Here is a 17,280-nt window from a genome sequence, read left to right as displayed (position 1 = left end):
AATGCACTGTGCATATGGCATAAATTGTATTCATTATATTGCGAGGCACTGTTTCATAGATTATTTACGGTTTATATATGTGGGAACACATTTAGTGTCAGCACCATTAACATATTGGAAGATAAGAGTTTGTGAATTACACTTAAGTTACTTTGAAAACTAATCTTGATCTCAAACAGAATGGTGGTACATGTGTACCTCAGTAATTGCCAAGTGCAGGATTCTTCAAAGAGCACAAAAATATTCTTTGTCCACTGGTGAAACTGCACTGGGTGCTCTGTCCAGGGACTTGGACTTTTCCCACAGTGAAAGAATGTTTCATTGCACAGGTATGGTGTAAAACTAGGCAAGGGAAGGGTAGCCACCAAAGAGGTTACCATCATGCAAAAGACTCATGCAAAAGTAAAGTGGTGGATGACTTCTGGATTAGAGTACACAAACCTTAGACTGGACAGTTTGAACTTTCTCCTGAGGGAGAAAGACTGGCCCGAGCTATATCCAGAAGTGGACTCAGATACTCAAAATGATAATTTGAAGTGCTATAAAAAAGGGGAAACGTAAGCAAGGGTCATAATACCCACAGAAACATTAAAGTTTCTCTGGTGAAGGGAAGCAATCACAAGCCTGACTGTTGCCATGCACAATTTCTAAGCTTGAATGAAGACATTCTGATGGGCAGATCCCCCTTTTGGGTTTGGGAACTATGAATAAAATTTGCACTAAAAGTCTTGAAGCCTTTCTCCCACAACACCTTGATCCAAAAGATCTGGGAGAGCTCAATCGAGATTTGCCAATGTGAGGTGGCACAGACCTGGAGGCGAGACACCAAGGAAAGTGCAAGATACAAAACGTCAGCTTGTGGCCCTGAGACACCGTCTACTGCACCAAAGTGTCTAAGATATAGGCTGCACAAGATTGCGCAAAGGGTTGCAAACATCCCTCCATTCTGGAAAGCAGGTGCATAAAATTAAGCAGAGGACAGCTTGTCTATGGATTTGGAAGAATTTAAGCTCCAGACCTTGCAGGTGCACTGGGAGCCAAGTTTAAAGGCATCGCAATGTGGGAGTGGAGAAATGAAAAGTACAGTTCTTAACAGATAAGGAGAGAACAGACTTATCAGTCTGCTTCATGGCTTCTTTAGCTGAGGAAGATGAGTGATCTTATTACCAAACATCATCCTTGATAATGGTATCAAGAATAGAGTTTGTACCTCGAAGACCAAACCAGACTTTTCTTAAGACACGAGTTTCACAGTTCAGCACTTTAGCCAAAGTAACCTACACATGTGTACCACTTTGGAGACCCAAGAGGGGGATTAGCTTCCAGCAAGCCATCACAACTGAAGTTTAAAGCTATAACCAATTTATCTATGCATTCTATAAGCAATGAATCAACCACAGCAGTTGTAATACTCATTAAAAGGAATTTTGTCCAGTAAGACATTGCCTGCAAGTCGCAGGCAAAATGGAGTGAAAGAGCAAGACCCACCAACAGCGTTCTAGAAATGACTTCCACCAATTTATCAGCTGTGTTCTTTATTTAAAAAAAAAAAGTGCATCCTCCACAGGTATGGTTGGCCACTTTAAGGTGCGACACTACCAACTCCACAGTGAAGATAGTCTATGGTTGCGCAAAAAGGTAAAATGCCAATTAGTGTTTGGGGGGAAACCAAAGCTTGTAAGGGTGTTTCCAATCACCTCAGAGAATGAGCTGAGAGTGGGTGCAGTGGGAAGGGCTCTGAAAAAAAAACAAAACAAAAAACTGGAAACAGCACTGGTAGGAGCAACAAGCAGAATCTCCAATTTCAGAATGGTGCACATCGCAAAGGAAAGAGGCCTAAATGGTAACGGCAGAAGATTGAGACTCCTCCAGGATAAGCTCGTCTGGCAAAGAATGGAGTGATCAAGAATCAGTCTCTCCAAGTGATGGCATGGAAACTCTGCGGGTAAATGAAATACAGCCTCTGCAAGGGAAGGCATGAGAGCTCCCTCTGTGGTCAGAATCAGCAAATACCTGGGTGCTTCGGGCCATAAAATCTTGAGTAGCTACAGTGAAAATCTCAGCGAAAAGGGGGACCAGCCAAACCTGACAGAGCTAAAAGGGGACTACAATAACGGTATAAGCTCTAGGACAATGCTGATCAATGTGAAAAAAAGAGCAGTGAAGCCCCTGACACATTTGGATGACCACAGAATAGCAGCACATGTTCAAGCATTGAAGTGCACTGCATCAAATTAAGAAATCCATTCAAAATTAATGGGCTGCAAAGTACCTTAACGTCCAAAAATGCTGGCGCTGCTGCATTTTTTGTAAGGTATCGCAAAGCACGCTCAAGAGTTGGAGTCATCATTGGTGTCAGTGGACACAATCCCCAGGGTTGGTGTCATTGGCTTCAATAACAACTCTGGCAATGATGGAAGTAGAGGAATTATTTTTAAACAGTGCAGTAGCAGTGAAATGTAAGCCCTGGTATTGGCAGTCAGTACAATAGCAGTGAAAATTAACCACCCAGCATTAGCAATCAGTACAGTGGAAGGGAAACCTTCCCATATGATGGATGCATTTTTCCCTAGTCAAGGCTCACTAATAGACACAGTGCCTTGAAAAAGTATTCATACCCCTTGAAATTTTCTACATTGTGTCACGTTACAACCAAAAACGTATTTTAATGTAATTTTATGTGATAGACCAACACAAAGTGGCATATAATTGTGAAGTGGAAGGAAAATGATAAATGCTTTTCAAAATTTTTTACAAACAAATATCTGAAAATATTTGAAAAGTGTGTCGTGCATTTGTATTCAGCCCTCTTTACTTCGATACCCTAAACTAAAATCTAGTGGAACCAACTGCCTTCAGAAGTCACATTAGAATCCACCTGTGTTTAATTTAATCTCAGTATAAATACAGCTGTTTTGTGGAGCCATCACAAGGTTTGTTAGAGAACATTAGTGAACAAACAGCATCATGAAGGCAAAAGGAACACACCAAACAGGTCAGGGATAACGTTGTGGAGACTTTTAGCAGGGTTAGGTTATAAAAAAATATCCCAAGCTTTGAACATCTCAAGGAGAACTGTTCAATCCATCATCCGAAAATGGAATGAATATGGCACAACTGCAAACCTACCAAGGCATGGCCATGCACCTAAACTGACAGGCCGGGAAAGGAGAGCATTAATCAGAGAAGCAGTCAAGAGGCCCATGGTAACTCTGGAGGAGCTGCAGAGATCCACAGCTCAGGTGGGAGAATCTGTCCACAGGACAACGGTTAGTCATGCACTCCACAAATCTGGCTATTAAGGAAAAAGGGCAAGAAGAAAGCCATTGTTGAAAGAAAGCCATAAGAAGCCCCATTTGCAGGTTCTGAGAAGCCACGTGGGGGACACTGAAAACGTGGAAGAAGGCCTGGGCATGGATGGATGTAGAGCTGAGTCAATTCCAATGACTTTCTGGCTGCGGGGTTGCATAGACTGCATGTTTCCTGAGATTTACAGCCTGCTAAAGTAATTCTTATATCGGGATTATTCATGCCCCTCAGATTCACGTCTATGTATTTGAGGGAGCTTCATCTCCAGGTGGATTTGATGCTGTTGTTCCCACCCCCCCCCCCCCCTAGTTCCTGCAACACTCAGAAGATTATCCACGGTGTGGAATACTTTTCAGAGAACCTCCCCACTAAGTGGATACCATTTGCAATACGTTTGAGTAATAAACTGTGGTAGCTAGTTGATGTTATTTGTTCAGCTACACGGTAAGGTGTTTATTTGGTTGAGGGTACTTTTTTTAGCTCACTCTCATGGTTGTTGGTCGGGTAGTGCACACTACCGGGGGGATTACATATATTCTTATCCAAAGGCACAACTCTCCGTACTTCCTCATGAGCGGAAGTCCTTCTGGGGCGATTTTTCTTTCTCCTTATATCAATCTTTATGATTTTTCACTATGGATTTTCACTATGGCTCTCATCATGGAATATAAGGTGTCTGAATGACAAAATTAAGCGTTCTTTAATGTTTAAACATTTACAGACCCACAAACCGCACGTCCTATTCTTACAAGAGACCCACCTCATTGGTTCTAAAATACTAGCCCTCTGCAAGCCCTGGGTCAAGCAAGGGTCTCACGCTACTTACTCTGTCTATGCTAGGGGAGTTGGCATCTTTCTACATAAATCCTTACCATACACAGTTATAAAAGTAATGACTGATCCTGGGGATAGATATATGTTATTTTGCTACTGGAACTGTATGCCGCTATATGGGCATTTGTGATTGTGTGCCTCCCACCTCCCTTTGACTTGGATATTCTGTACCATATCCAGGAACATCTAGCCCCCTTCCTACCTGCTAAGGTGGTCAGAGGAGGAGATTTTAATGTCATTTAGGATAAGGCTTTAGACGCCTCTAATCCTAATAGGAAGACCTCTCAGGATCTGGTGGGTTGGGCAGATGCCTTTGGCTTCATTGAAACATGGCACTGGAAACATCCATTGGCCAAACATTATGCACATCTGTCCACCCCACACAGATCTGGTTCACGTATAGATATGATCTTCCTCTTTGCTGCCATTCATGTCCTACTTACCGGCTGGCCTGTCTGATCATTCCCCTCTTGAACTTGTTCTGGGGGTGGGTGGTCGGTGGGATCGGGTTGCTGGAGATTGGCTTCTGGCTGGATTCAAAACTCTAAGGGTCAAGGAAGTAGTTGATGTAAAACAATCTTTTTACTGGTCATTTAATGAAGGATCTACATCCTCGCTTATGGTTTTGGAGGCATACAAGGCCACTGCTAGAGGAGAATATAAATCTGTAATTAAAGCGGTGTGCCCAGAGGGCATCTCCCGCACTACCCAGCTTGAGGACAGGGCAGCTGCGGTTGCCATCACCAAGTCAACCACCACGGACAACTTCTCCTCCCTGGAACAGACCAGGAGTAATCTTAAAGTACATCTAAGGCTACGTTCACACTAGCCTTGTGTGCAGGCGGCAGAGAGGCGTTTGGGAAGCGTTTTTACCGCTTCCCAAACGCCTCTGCCAATTCTGCACATTACAGCACATGGTGCTGTTCTAACAGGAGCGTTTGCGTCGCGTCGCGGCAAAATGGACGCCTCTGGTCGAGTCAGGAGGCTTTGAAGCCTCCTATTCTCGTCTATGGTGCCGCTCCGCAAACGCCCGGCCGGCGTTTGCGGTGCGGTTGCGACGCGGTTGTGGGGTGTTTGCGGAGCGGTAACACCACTCAAATGCATTATAGGCGTTTGTGGGGCGTTATTAACGCTCGGCAAACGCCTAGCAACCGCCGCTAAACCGCGCATGCGGCGTTTGCGGAGCGTTTGCCGAGCGTTAAAAACGCTCCGCAAACACCGGACCAACGCTTGCCAAACGCTATAGGGGCGTTTGGCAAGCGTTGGCAAAACAGCCTAGTGTGAACGAGCCCTTACTGAAACTGCCCATTCTAATGCCAGAGCCTTAGCAACTAAACCTTTTGAATCCGGGGATAAAAACAGGAAAATCCTTGCTAACTTGGTGGCGGAGCCTTGCTCTCAAACAGTGATCCCTGAGATATATTCCTCTACAGGAGGGTTACTTACCTCTCCTTCAGACATTTTGAAGGAATTTGCTATGTATGAGCGATTAGAGTCAGTCCCCGATACTGTGACTTCTGAGGTATTAGCCCAGATTTTGTTGACCACCCTTTCCCCTGAGGAGAAGGAAAGCCTAGAGGCCCTTATATTGCCACTAGAAATTGAGTGCTATCCATTCCTTCCCAAGTAACAAGACTCCAGCCCGGATGGCCTTCCGGGGGAATGGTCAAAAAATCATGGCCCTGAACTGGCTACCAAACTTCGAGGCTTATTCACTGTATGCTTGGAACAGGGCGCTCTACCACCCTCAATGTATCAAGCTCATGTAGTCCTGGTCTCAAAGCCAGGAAAAGATATCAGATACTGTGTGTCTTATAGGCCCATTTCTCTCAATTATGACCACAAAATCCTTGCTAAGGTTCTGGTGGCAGGAATAATGAAGGTCCTCCCATTTCTGATTGACAAAGACCAAACGAGCTTCATGCCCAGCAAATCTACCAATATAAATCTGCGTAGGGTGTTTACCCACTTACAACTCCCCAAAGAGGGCCCCGCTACCAGAGTCTCGGTGTCACTAGATATAGAAAAAGCCTTTGATTCGGGTGGGCGCAGCAAAGAGGGTTGGGACTATTGACATAATTAAAAATGTAATTGCCAAATGCCGTTTGTCAACAGCACAGGAAATTATCTCGTCTTCAGCCCCATGGTACATTGCTACGATTAAAAGGGCCTGCGCAGATATGGCAGGCATTACCTGGATCTGGTGCTAGAAGCGTTCGGATTTGACCCGTCCTTGGGCAGATGGTTCTTTGTATTGTATAAAACTCTGTGGGCTTGTATTAGGTTGGGGGGAGCTCTGTCTTCTCTGTTCAGCCCTTCCCGGTTCAGCGTGGCATGAGTGCCCCCTATCCTCTGCCCTGTTTGCGTTGGCAATGAAGCCTTTGGAGTCAGGCCGATAATGTGACTGGCATTACCGTTGAATCAATCACTGACAAGTTAGCTCTGTATGCTAAAATCATTTGCTAAAATCTCTGGTCTACATACTAACTGGGAAAAGTCTCAAATCCTTCCTATATAGCCTGAAGCACAGGGGGCGGAGGACCCAGCTCATCCGTTAAAATAGGTATCATCGATGCACTATTTAGGCATCGTTATTTCCACTAGGGTATGTGACTATTGCCTACTTAATTTGCACCCACTGGTTCAGACCATTAGGCAGAGGCTGAAAGCATGGAATAATCTTCCATTAAATGTTAGTGGCAGGATCAATTTGATCAAAATGAAAGGGCTTCAAGTGCTCTTATATGTGCTCACACATTCCCCGGTATGGATTCCAAAAAATGTTTTTAACAAATTGCACTCCGCTACTGGTTCCTTCGTTTGGCAGTCCAGTCCAGCTAAATTTAGCAAACAAATTCTTCGTAGGCCATGGACCCAAGGTGGCTTGGCATGTCCAGATTTTTACACATACTTCTTAGCTGCTCTACTTACTTATGCCCATAACTGGCTAATTTCTGACAAGACCAACGCTGTTCTTGAAATGACCTATGCTGGCTCCTATGAGCCACTTAGGAATTTACTATAATCAGGGAGTGCGGGCTGTATTTCCACCTCTTCCCCCCTCAATGTGAGCAGTTGTCAGGGCCTGGTTTACAGTCATGCCCCGGGGCACTTCGGCCTCTGCCTTCTGGTCTCCACATATACGCCCTTGCGGTACAACCCTAACCTGCCTGAATTTGAGACTTACCCAGACCCTAAGGTGTGAGCTTCAAGAGGTATTAAATATTTAGAGAACATAAGTGACAGAGGTTCGTTGCTCACTTTTGATAGCCTGAAACTCAAATACGAGCTTCCCAGTTCCCATGTCTGGTTTCTCCAACTCCACCATGCCTTCCGCTCACAATTTGGAGCCGAACCGATTCATCTGCTGACGGATGATCTGGAGTCCCTCCTTCGGCATCCATCCCTTATGAAGCCATTGTCCTCTATCTACAAGACAATGCTACCTAAGATTCACATGGGTCTACATTGCTTGCAGATGAAGTGGCGAACGGAGATTGGCGAGTTTGAAGGGGAGGATGCCTGGGATTACCCTTTAACACAACTAGTGGCTACCAGAGACAAATTAATACAGTTTAAGATCTTACATATGTCCTATTTAACACTGGCTAGGCTTCATAGAATTTGTCCTGGGAAAACATCTGACTGCTGGCAATGTGGTGCAGCCGATTACGGTCACATTTTTTGGCACTGTTCCCACATCTCTGCCTTCTGAAGAGATATCACAGAGTTTGTTCACTCTGACTACCATTTCTATTCCTCAGTCAGTAGATGTGTGTCTCTTGGGCATAGTCAATCCATTGGCACATATTAGAGCAGTTAGGACGCTTCATGGTCTATTACTCTTCTATGCCAGAAAGGCCATTGTGTTACAATGGAAGAAAGTCCAAGCTCCCTCATTAAACTTTTGAAAGACGCTGGTGAATTTTGTGGTGCCCTACTACAAGTTGACATACACTTCCAGGGGATGTCCGAGTAAGTTTAATAAAATTTGGGATGTCTGGTTAGAATCCTACTCAACGGTGGCAACTAATTTTGGGTAACAGTTAACTATGGCCAAGCAGCTTCCCATTTTCCCTTAATGTAATCATTGTGCCTCTGGTCTACTCCTCAGGGAGTTCAGCTGTCAGTGTTCCCCCTATCTATTTCCCTTCTCTTATACTAGGTACACCAAGACTCATAATTCCTTACAAGTTATACCGATCTTAGGTTATTTGTTAGCTGGTGAGAGTGAGCTGTTATGTTTTTATGTTGTATTGTTTGTTTTTCTACCGGAGCCGGGAATACCCAAAGGCTCTGTTTTGTACTGTTGCCTTTAGCAAAAACTTTAATAGAGAGTTTAAAAAAAAAAAAAAAAAAAAACATGTGGAAGAAGGCGCTCTGGTCAGATGAGACCAAAATCAAACTTTTTGGGCTAAAAGAAAAACAGTATGTGTTGCGGAAAACAAACACTACACATCACCATGAACAAGCCATTCCCATCAAGAAACATGTTGGTGGCAGCATCGTGTTATGGGGATGCTTTTCTTCAGCAGGGACAGGGAAGCTGGTAAGAGTTCATGGGAAGATGGATGGAGCCAAATACAGGGCAATCTTAGAAGAAAACCTATTAGTCTGCAAAAGGCTTGAGACTGGGGCAGAGGTTCACCTTCCAAGCAGGACAACGACCCTAAACATACAGCCAGAGCTACAATGGAATGGTTTAGATCAAAGAATATTCATGTGTTAGAATGGCCAAGTCAAAGTCCAGATCTAAATCCAATTGAGAATCTGTGACAAGACTTGAAAATTGCTGTTCACAGACACTCTCCATCCAATCTGACAGAGCTTAAGCTATTCTGAATGGCCAAAAAATTCACTCTCTAGATATGCAAAGCTGGTAGAGAAATACTCAAAAAGACTTGCAGCTGTAATTGCAGCAAAAAGTGGTTCTGCAAAGTATTGACTCAGGGGGGCTGAATACAAATGCATGCCACACTTTTCAGATATTAGTAAAAAATTTTATCATTTATCAATTTCCTTCCACTTCACAATTATGTACCACTCTGTGTTGGTCTATCACATAAAATTGAAATAAAATGCATTTAAGTTTTTGGTTGTAATGTGACAAAATGTGGAAAATGTCAAGGGTATGAATACTTTTTCAAGGCACTGTAACTGATCTAAAAGGTAATACTGCTTTCAAGGGGTTAAGATTGGTCATTATTACCAACTATTCCTATATATACCACAGCCAAATTGGAATAAACTAGCCTCTCAGAGTTGCTGCAAGCGTGTGTCTAGTTTGATCATCTGCCAAGCAGTTGACAAAAGGCATCTATATCATACCATGGCTAAGTTTCTTGTTATATTTTTCCGACATTTTGTTACTTCTATCTGTCATTACTTAAAGAAATGTTATAAACAGTTTGATTTTACCCACAAGTGTTTGTGTGATCTCTTTGCACATCTTGAAACGAAAATTTCACGTAACTGATGAAACACCACATTAGGGATCAGTGTCGTAGCAACTCCTTACACAATCAATTACACACTTCATCGCAGCTCACTCCTCCAAACGAAATGTGGGTTGGACTTGTTCTAAAGTTGGTGGAGAGCACTTTGCCTGACAGTACTGTGTCTGCAGAAAAGCAGAGAAGGCTTCAGCACCCGGCACACCCACTGCTGCTTTGCAAAGGCCAAAGGTGCCCAACAGGTGACACTCCCAGTCCGCAGGGGTAAAAGAAAATAAACATGCTTCCTCAACTTTGGTGGGAAACAGGGCACAGAGTATGCGTCACTCCATCCAGCGGATGACATTAGTACTCCCACAGCATTAACCCCCTTCTGCCATGAAAAACGAGGGGGATTGGAGAAATTAAAAGGAAATCAGCAACCAAAAACATAAAAGGTAGCTCTGGATGCTCAACCCAACCAGCCCACCTATGGAATGATTCTTAAAGAGACAGGGCAATCGCTGAAGATTGTTTCCAGGTCCAGAGTCCACTCGTATTAACGAGTGGACTCTGGACCTGGAAACACTCTGTGGCTAACTTGTTATGTATACTATATTGAACACAGTGCCAAAAAGGTATCCAAACAAAACTCAAAAAGCCAAGCTGAGGACAGGTTGAAATTGCAAAGACCAGATCTAGAAATGATGTAGAGAAGAGTCTTGATTACAGAAAAAACATTGAATAAGAAGAATGAATGGGGCTAATAAAAATAGCTTAGTCTTTTTACACAGCAGAGATGACAAAAAGGCATTCATACTCCTAGGACACTAGCAAAAAACCAAGGCATGCTAGGGATAGGATGGGATAACCTTCGCTGACCTATAGTTTTGTTTGGCAGTGTCCAAGTCTCCAGAACACAGCAGAATAAGGCGAAGGTAAAATACTTCCTGTGTTTCTCAATGAACGACAAAGTCTTAAGAAATGGTAGACACATAAATGACACTATAGACTTCTGTAAACAAAATGCTCTTTGCCAACATACCCTGTAGTTTTCTCTTGTCCGCCATCTTTCCTTCACTAGAGATGGCCTTTCTTCATACTTTACAAATGCAGAGTGCTGCGGAACAGGAAATAAACCTATCAATGTAATAAGCTGAAAAAGAAGCACTTACAAAAACAAACAAAAAAATATATTTACAGATAATTGGCATCATATTATTCTAACAGTGTAAGCAGTGCCCAAATTCATATTAAAACAACCCTGTTATAGTGACATAAAAAAAATAAAATGCTGCTTTGAAAAAGAAGCTGCTTAATATTTACCTGTCCAATCACACTTGCCACTGTTCTGCTCTGTAACAATATACAGATGCCTAAAGTTTTTTCTATGTTGTCCTGCAGCGGGCAGAGAGGGACCAGGCAGTTAGTTTCAAAAGCTGAGAAATTTTTAGCCAGCATTATGCAGTGAATACAGAGAATGGCAGTATGAGCAGTAAGACGGTGAAGTACTAAATGGCTTTCCAGGCAGCATTTTTGAGTGAATGTTTACACCACAGAGTTGTGTTAACTTTACCTGAGCAGCTATGACTCACCTTAAAAAACAATTCTAATAAAAAAAAATATATATATATCGGGAAATCACATTGTATGATTTTTAAAGAATTTGTCTTGCACTGCTGAACAGAAGTATTTGAACACCTGAGAAAATCAGTGTTAATATTTGGTACAGAAGTCTTTCTTTGCAATTACAGAGGTCAAAACGTTTCCTGTAGTTCTTGACCAGGTTTGCACACACTGCAACAGGGATTTTGGACCACTCCTCCACACAGAACTCCTCTAGATCGGTCAGGTTTCGGGGCTGTTGCTGAGCAACACGGAGTTTCAGCTCCCTCCAAAGATGTTCTATTGGATTTAGGTCTGGAGACTGGCTAGGCCACTCCAGAACCTTGATATGCTGCTTCTTACAGAGCCACTCCTTGGTTATCCTGGCTGTGTGCATCGGGTCGTTGTCATGTTGGAAGACCCAGCCATGACCCATCTTCAATGCTCTGACTGAGGGAAGGAGGTTGTTGCTCAAAATCTCACAATAAATGGCCCCATTCATCCTCTCCTTAATACAGTGCAGTCGTCCTGTCCCATTTGCAGAAAAGCACCCCCAAAAGCATGATGTTACCACCCCCATGCTTCACAGTAGGGATGGTGTTCTTGGGATGCAACTCATCCTTTTTCCTCCAAACACGACGAGTGAAGTTTAGACCAAAAAGTTCTACTTTGGTCTCATCTGACCACATGACTTTCTCCCATGCCTCCTCTGGATCATCCAGATGGTCATTGGTCATGTGATGACTTGAGCAGGGGAACCTTCCGTGCAATGCATGATTTGAAACCATGACGGCTGGTCCCAGCTCTCTTCATGTCATTGACCAGCTCCTCCCTTGTAGTTCTGGGCTGATTCCTCACCTTTCTTATCAGTGATACCCCACGAGGTGAGATCTTGCATGGAGCCCCAGTCCAAGGGAGACTGACAGTTTTCTTTAGCCGCTTCCATTTTCTAACAATTGCTCCAACAGTTGATCTATTTTCACCAAGCTGCTTGGCAATTGCCCTGTAGCCCTTTCCAGCCTTGTGGAGGCCCACAATTTTGTCTCTGGTGTCTTTTGACAGCTCTTTGGTCTTGCCCATGGTAGTAGTTGGCGTCTGACTGACTGTGGGGTGAACAGGTGTCTTTAAAGAGCTCAGACAGGTGCTACTAAGTTACATTAATGAGTGGAGTAGAGGTGGACTTTTTAAAAGGCACAATAACAGGTCTTTGAGAGCCAGAATTCTTGCTGTTTCTTAGGCGTTCAAATACTTATGTTCAGCAGTGCAAGACAAATAAATTCTTTAAAATCATACAATGTGATTTCCTGAATTTTTTTTTTTTTTTTTTTTTAATTCTGTCTCTCAGAGTGGGAATGCACCTACAATGTGAATTTCAGACCCCTCCATGATTTCTAAGTGGGAGAACTTGCAAAATCACAGGGTGTTCAAATACTTCTGTTCCTCACTGTATATTAGACAATGTGAGAGAATAGGAAGGTTTTGCCTGTTTAAAAAAAAAAAAAAAAAAAAAAAAAAAAAAAAAAGCGGGGAGGATTTTGCCCTCTTACCCTTGGTTCTCAATTTTTACCTTTCCTCTTGCTCAGCAGAAGCCGAAAACTGACCACACAGACCTGAGAGATTGCCGATAATAGCCTAACAAAAGAAGGGAGGGGGGAGAGAGAGACAATGATCTTATTTAGTTTTCTTTCAAAATTATCAAATGCTGCTTCAAGGTAAATAGGCCAAGTAGTAGAAACATCTGCTAAAAACTTTACCTACCTACTTAGCAGGCAGGATTATACACTTGAAGCTGCAAGTAAGAGAAAACATCAGATAAGGTCAGTTTAACAAAACCTTTTTTTGAATTTTAGGTACAGGACAGGTTTACATCATATACATAAAAACAAAAAGACAAATAATCCTGTGGAAAGATTTGGTCAACTGTTTGCCTAATTTACAAAATGGCACTCAAGCACCCTCTCAATTTTAACTGCTTTACTGTCGCCCTACAGCAGAAATACTACTACAGGGCGACAGGGCTGTGCAAAAATCATGTATATATACCGTATTTTCCGGCGCATAAGACGACTGGGCGTATAAGATGACCCCCTACTTTTCCTGTTAAAATATAGGGTTTGAGCTATACTCGCCGTATAAGACTACCCCTCTTCCAACGCACACCAAATAAAAATGAAAAAACATCAGATTTGATTTCAATATGGTATGCTATTCCAGTATGGTATTCCAATGATGGGGTGCTATTCCTCCCACTGACACCAATGATGGGGCACGATTCCTCCCACTGATACCAATGATGAGGCACTACGCCTCCCACTGACACCAATGATGGGGCACTATTCCTCCCACTGATACCAATGATGGGACACTATTCCTCCCACTGACACCAATGATGGTGCCCCATCATTAGTGTCAGTGTGTGAGGAATAGTGTCCCATCATTAGTGTCAGTGGGAGGAATAGTGCCCCATCATTGGTGTCAGTGGGAAGAATCGTGCCCCATCATTGGTGTCAGTGGGAGAAATAGTGTCCCATCATTAGTGTCAGTGGGAGGAATAGCGCTCCATCATTGGTGTCAGTGGGAGGAATAGCGCCCCATCATTGGTGTCAGTGGGAGGAATAGCGCCCCATCATTGGTGTCAGTGGGAGGAATAGCGCCCCATCATTGGTGTCAGTGGGAGGAATAGCGCCCCATCATTGGTGTCAGTGGGAGGAATAGCGCCCCATCATTGGTGTCAGTGGGAGGAATAGCGCCCCATCATTGGTGTCAGTGGGAGGAATAGCGCCACATCATTGGTGTCAGTGGGAGGAATAGCGCCACATCATTGGTGTCAGTGGGAGGAATAGCGCCCCATCATTGGTGTCAGTGGGAGGAATAGCGCCCCATCATTGGTGTCAGTGGGAGGAATAGCGCCCCATCATTGGTGTCAGTGGGAGGAATAGCGCCCCATCATTGGTGTCAGTGGGAGGAATAGCGCCCCATCATTGGTGTCAGTGGGAGGAATAGCGCCCCATCATTGGTGTCAGTGGGAGGAATAGCGCCCCATCATTGGTGTCAGTGGGAGGAATAGCGCCCCATCATTGGTATCAGTGGCAGGAATTGCGTCCCATCATTGGTGTCAGTGGGAGGAATAGCGCCCCATCATTGGTGTCAGTGGGAGGAATAGCGCCCCATCATTGGTATCAGTGGCAGGAATTGCGTCCCATCATTAGTATCAGTGGCAGGAATTGCGTCCCATCATTGGTGTCAGTGGGAGGAATTGCGCCCCATCATTGGTATCAGTGGGGATAGTGCCCCATCATTGGTGTCAGTGGGGAGGAGGAATAGTGCCCCATCGTTGGTGTCAGTGGGGAGAATAGTGCCCCATCATTGGTATCAGTGGGGAGAATAGTGCCCCATCATTGGTATCAGTGGGGAGAATAGTGCCCCATCATTGGTGTCAGTGGGGAGGAGGAATAGTGCCCCATCGTTGGTATCAGTGGGGAGAATAGTGCCCCATCATTGGTGTCAGTGGGGAGGAGGAATAGTGCCCCATCGTTGGTGTCAGTGGGGAGGAGGAATAGTGCCCCATCGTTGGTGTCAGTGGAGGAGGAACAGTGCCTCATCGTTGGTGTCAGTGGAGGAGGAATAGTGCCCCATCGTTAGTGTCAGTGGGGGAGAGGAGCGGCTGCTCCTTCTTTCAGTTCGGCCGCTTGATTTTCGCGGGGCCTCTCAGCTCCGCCTCCTCGCCGGTGATTGGTCGTATGTGTGCCTTTCCGGTGCTGGCGCCCAATCACCGGTGAGGAGGCGGAGCCGAGCGGTAGCGCGACCATCGAGCGGCCGAGCTGAAAGAAGGAGCAGCCGCGCTTCCTGGACCGGATCGTCGTGGGACCGGGACCGGAGCCAGGTAAGGTACAGCAGCCCCTCTGCCCACCCCTGTACTTAGTGTCCGTTAGAGGAGGAGGGGGGGCGGCGCCGCCCCTCGAAAAAGTGCTGCCCTGACACCGGCTCCCCGTATACCGGCGTATAAGACGACCCCCGACTTTTTAGAAGATTTTCATGGGTTGAAAAGTCGTCTTATACGCCGGAAAATACGGTACATATACTTCTGGGCAGGAGGCGCACGAACCATGCCGCCATTGGCAGCTTCAGCTGTCGATCACTGGGTCCTGGACAGCGATTCCCCCGCTAGCACCCGGCGATCACCGGGTATCACTGACGGGGGAAGAGACCAGTATGTCTCCCGTCAGCTCCTGCACCTTGCTTTGTACTGCTCTGCATAGAAAAGACAAGTAGCAGAATACATTTTGGCCAACATTTATGACAAAATTTGATTTTTTTTTTATTTTTTTACTGGACAAGTTTAAATAGCAAAAAGTCAAAAATATTGTTTAACTCACAATTGTCAGTCTGTTTATAAACACTAAAAAATTTAAAAACACACAGACAAATCAAATACCACTGAAAGAAAGCTGCATTTGTGGGGGGGAAAAAAAAGGACGTAAATTTAATTTGGGTGCAGTGTTGCATGACCTCACAGTTGTCACTTAAAGTAACATAGTACCGTATCATGAAAAATGGCCTGGTCAGGAAGGGGGGTAAATCCTCTGGAGGGCAAGTGGTTAAACAGTATCTTAGTCTGCCTTTCGTAAGCCCCTGAACAACAATTTTCAGGCTGGGAAAGGAAAAAAGAACAATGTTAGATGACCAGGCATCACTACTGCATTTGAATTGCAGAGATGGGAATCTTGCAAATTTAGCTTATTGATTGGAGGGCAGAGAACAAAGAACCTCAACAGTGAGCTTTTCCCACTCTCAAATCACTGATTTTCTCCAATGCAGTTTAAGCACTACAACTTGGTCAAGATAAACAATTTCTTTGTATAGTGTATAGATTAGAAATCTGAATAGAATAAAAACTATATTTGGTAAGTAAGATCATCAAATGTATTCATTTCAACAGCTTGCCTGAGGGCACATACATTTATCAGTCTGTTTTTGTTGCAGTATATATATATTTTTATTTGGCTCCCTGCGAACAAATAAAAATACTGCTGGGAACATTTCTAAAATCTACTCAACTTTAACATCCATATCATTTTCAAGAACGGCACTTTTCAGTAACAAAGTAAAAACCTTAAAAAGTTAAGATAGGGATCCTAAAAACATCACCACCTTAAAGTGGTTGTAAACCTCATGAAATGGGAGCAAAACACTGCTGCGTTGACTTGTCTGTGTGTCATTTCTCTCTGGTACTTTATTAGTTTGTTATAAGCATGTGTCATTTTTGACAAGTTATTGACACCCAAGATAAAATTGTGATGGGGGATGGAGCTCAGTTCACAGCTTATTATTATTATTATTATTATACAGTATTTAGAAAAGCACCAACAGTTCGCTTGGCGCTGTACAATACAATGGGAGACAATACATGCGACAGTACAACAATAATGCGATACACGAGGGGTTCGAGGGCCCTGCTCTTTGGAGCTTACAATCTAGGAGGGAGGGGATAGTGGTACAGCAGGAAAAGCTGTGGGGGATGGAGTGGTAGGAAGAGTGGAGGATGTCAGCAATTAGCAGGGGGTGGGGTAGGCTTCCCTGAAGAGGTGGGTTTTCAGGGTGCGCCTAAAGGAGAGGAGAGCAGGTGACAGTCTGATGGATTGGGGTAGGGAGTTCCAGAGGATGGGGGAAGCCCTGGAGAAGTCCTGGAGGCAGGCATGGGAGGAAAAGACCAGGGAACTAGAGAGAAGGAGGTCTTGTGAGGAGCAGAGCGTGTGTTTTGGGTGGTATTTGGATATTAGGTCAGTGATGTAGTTTGGGGCAGTATGATGGGCAGCTTTGTACGTCAGTGTTAGGATTTTGAATTTGATCCGCTGGGCAATCGGAAGTCAGTGGAGGGATTGGCAGTGGGGGGTGGCGGATACGGAGCGGTTGGTAAGGTGGATGAGTCTGGCCGCAGAGTTCAGGATAGACTGAAAAGGGGATAGCCTGTGGCGAGGCAGGCCAGTGAGGAGGGAGTTGCAGTAATCGAGTCGTGATATGATGAGGGAGTGGATGAGCTGCTTAGTGGTTTCTCGGGTTAGGAACGTGCGTATTTTGGCGATGTTGCAGAGATTGAGTC

At 44.4% G+C, this 17,280-nt stretch overlaps 1 protein-coding gene across 6 annotated transcripts in view; it reads right to left on the bottom strand.

Annotated features, from left to right (window-relative positions):
• CNOT3 (CCR4-NOT transcription complex subunit 3) overlaps positions 1–17,280 on the bottom strand; it is a 520,718-nt gene that overhangs the window by 424,439 nt on the left and 78,999 nt on the right. For 5 of the 6 annotated variants that reach the window (XM_089652479.1, XM_089652482.1, XM_089652481.1 and 2 more), the window contains exons 2-4: positions 12,939–12,969; positions 12,748–12,812; positions 10,621–10,695 (exon numbers count right to left, since the gene is read on the bottom strand). In XM_089652479.1, the coding sequence (XP_089508605.1) occupies positions 10,621–10,645 (25 nt within the window). In that variant the 5' untranslated portion in view covers positions 10,646–10,695; positions 12,748–12,812; positions 12,939–12,969. Of the gene's footprint in view, positions 1–10,620; positions 10,696–12,727; positions 12,813–12,938; positions 12,970–17,280 lie in introns of all 6 variants that reach the window. The other variant, XM_089652480.1, reaches the window with a different exon arrangement.

The sequence above is a fragment of the Staurois parvus genome, unplaced genomic scaffold, assembly GCF_062004578.1.
Source record: "Staurois parvus isolate SC_StPar_1 unplaced genomic scaffold, SC_StPar_1.0 ptg000683l, whole genome shotgun sequence".
Classification (NCBI taxonomy): domain Eukaryota; kingdom Metazoa; phylum Chordata; class Amphibia; order Anura; family Ranidae; genus Staurois; species Staurois parvus.
The sequence above is the reverse complement of the archived record's forward strand: the minus strand, read 5'-3'. Positions and strand labels throughout refer to the sequence as shown.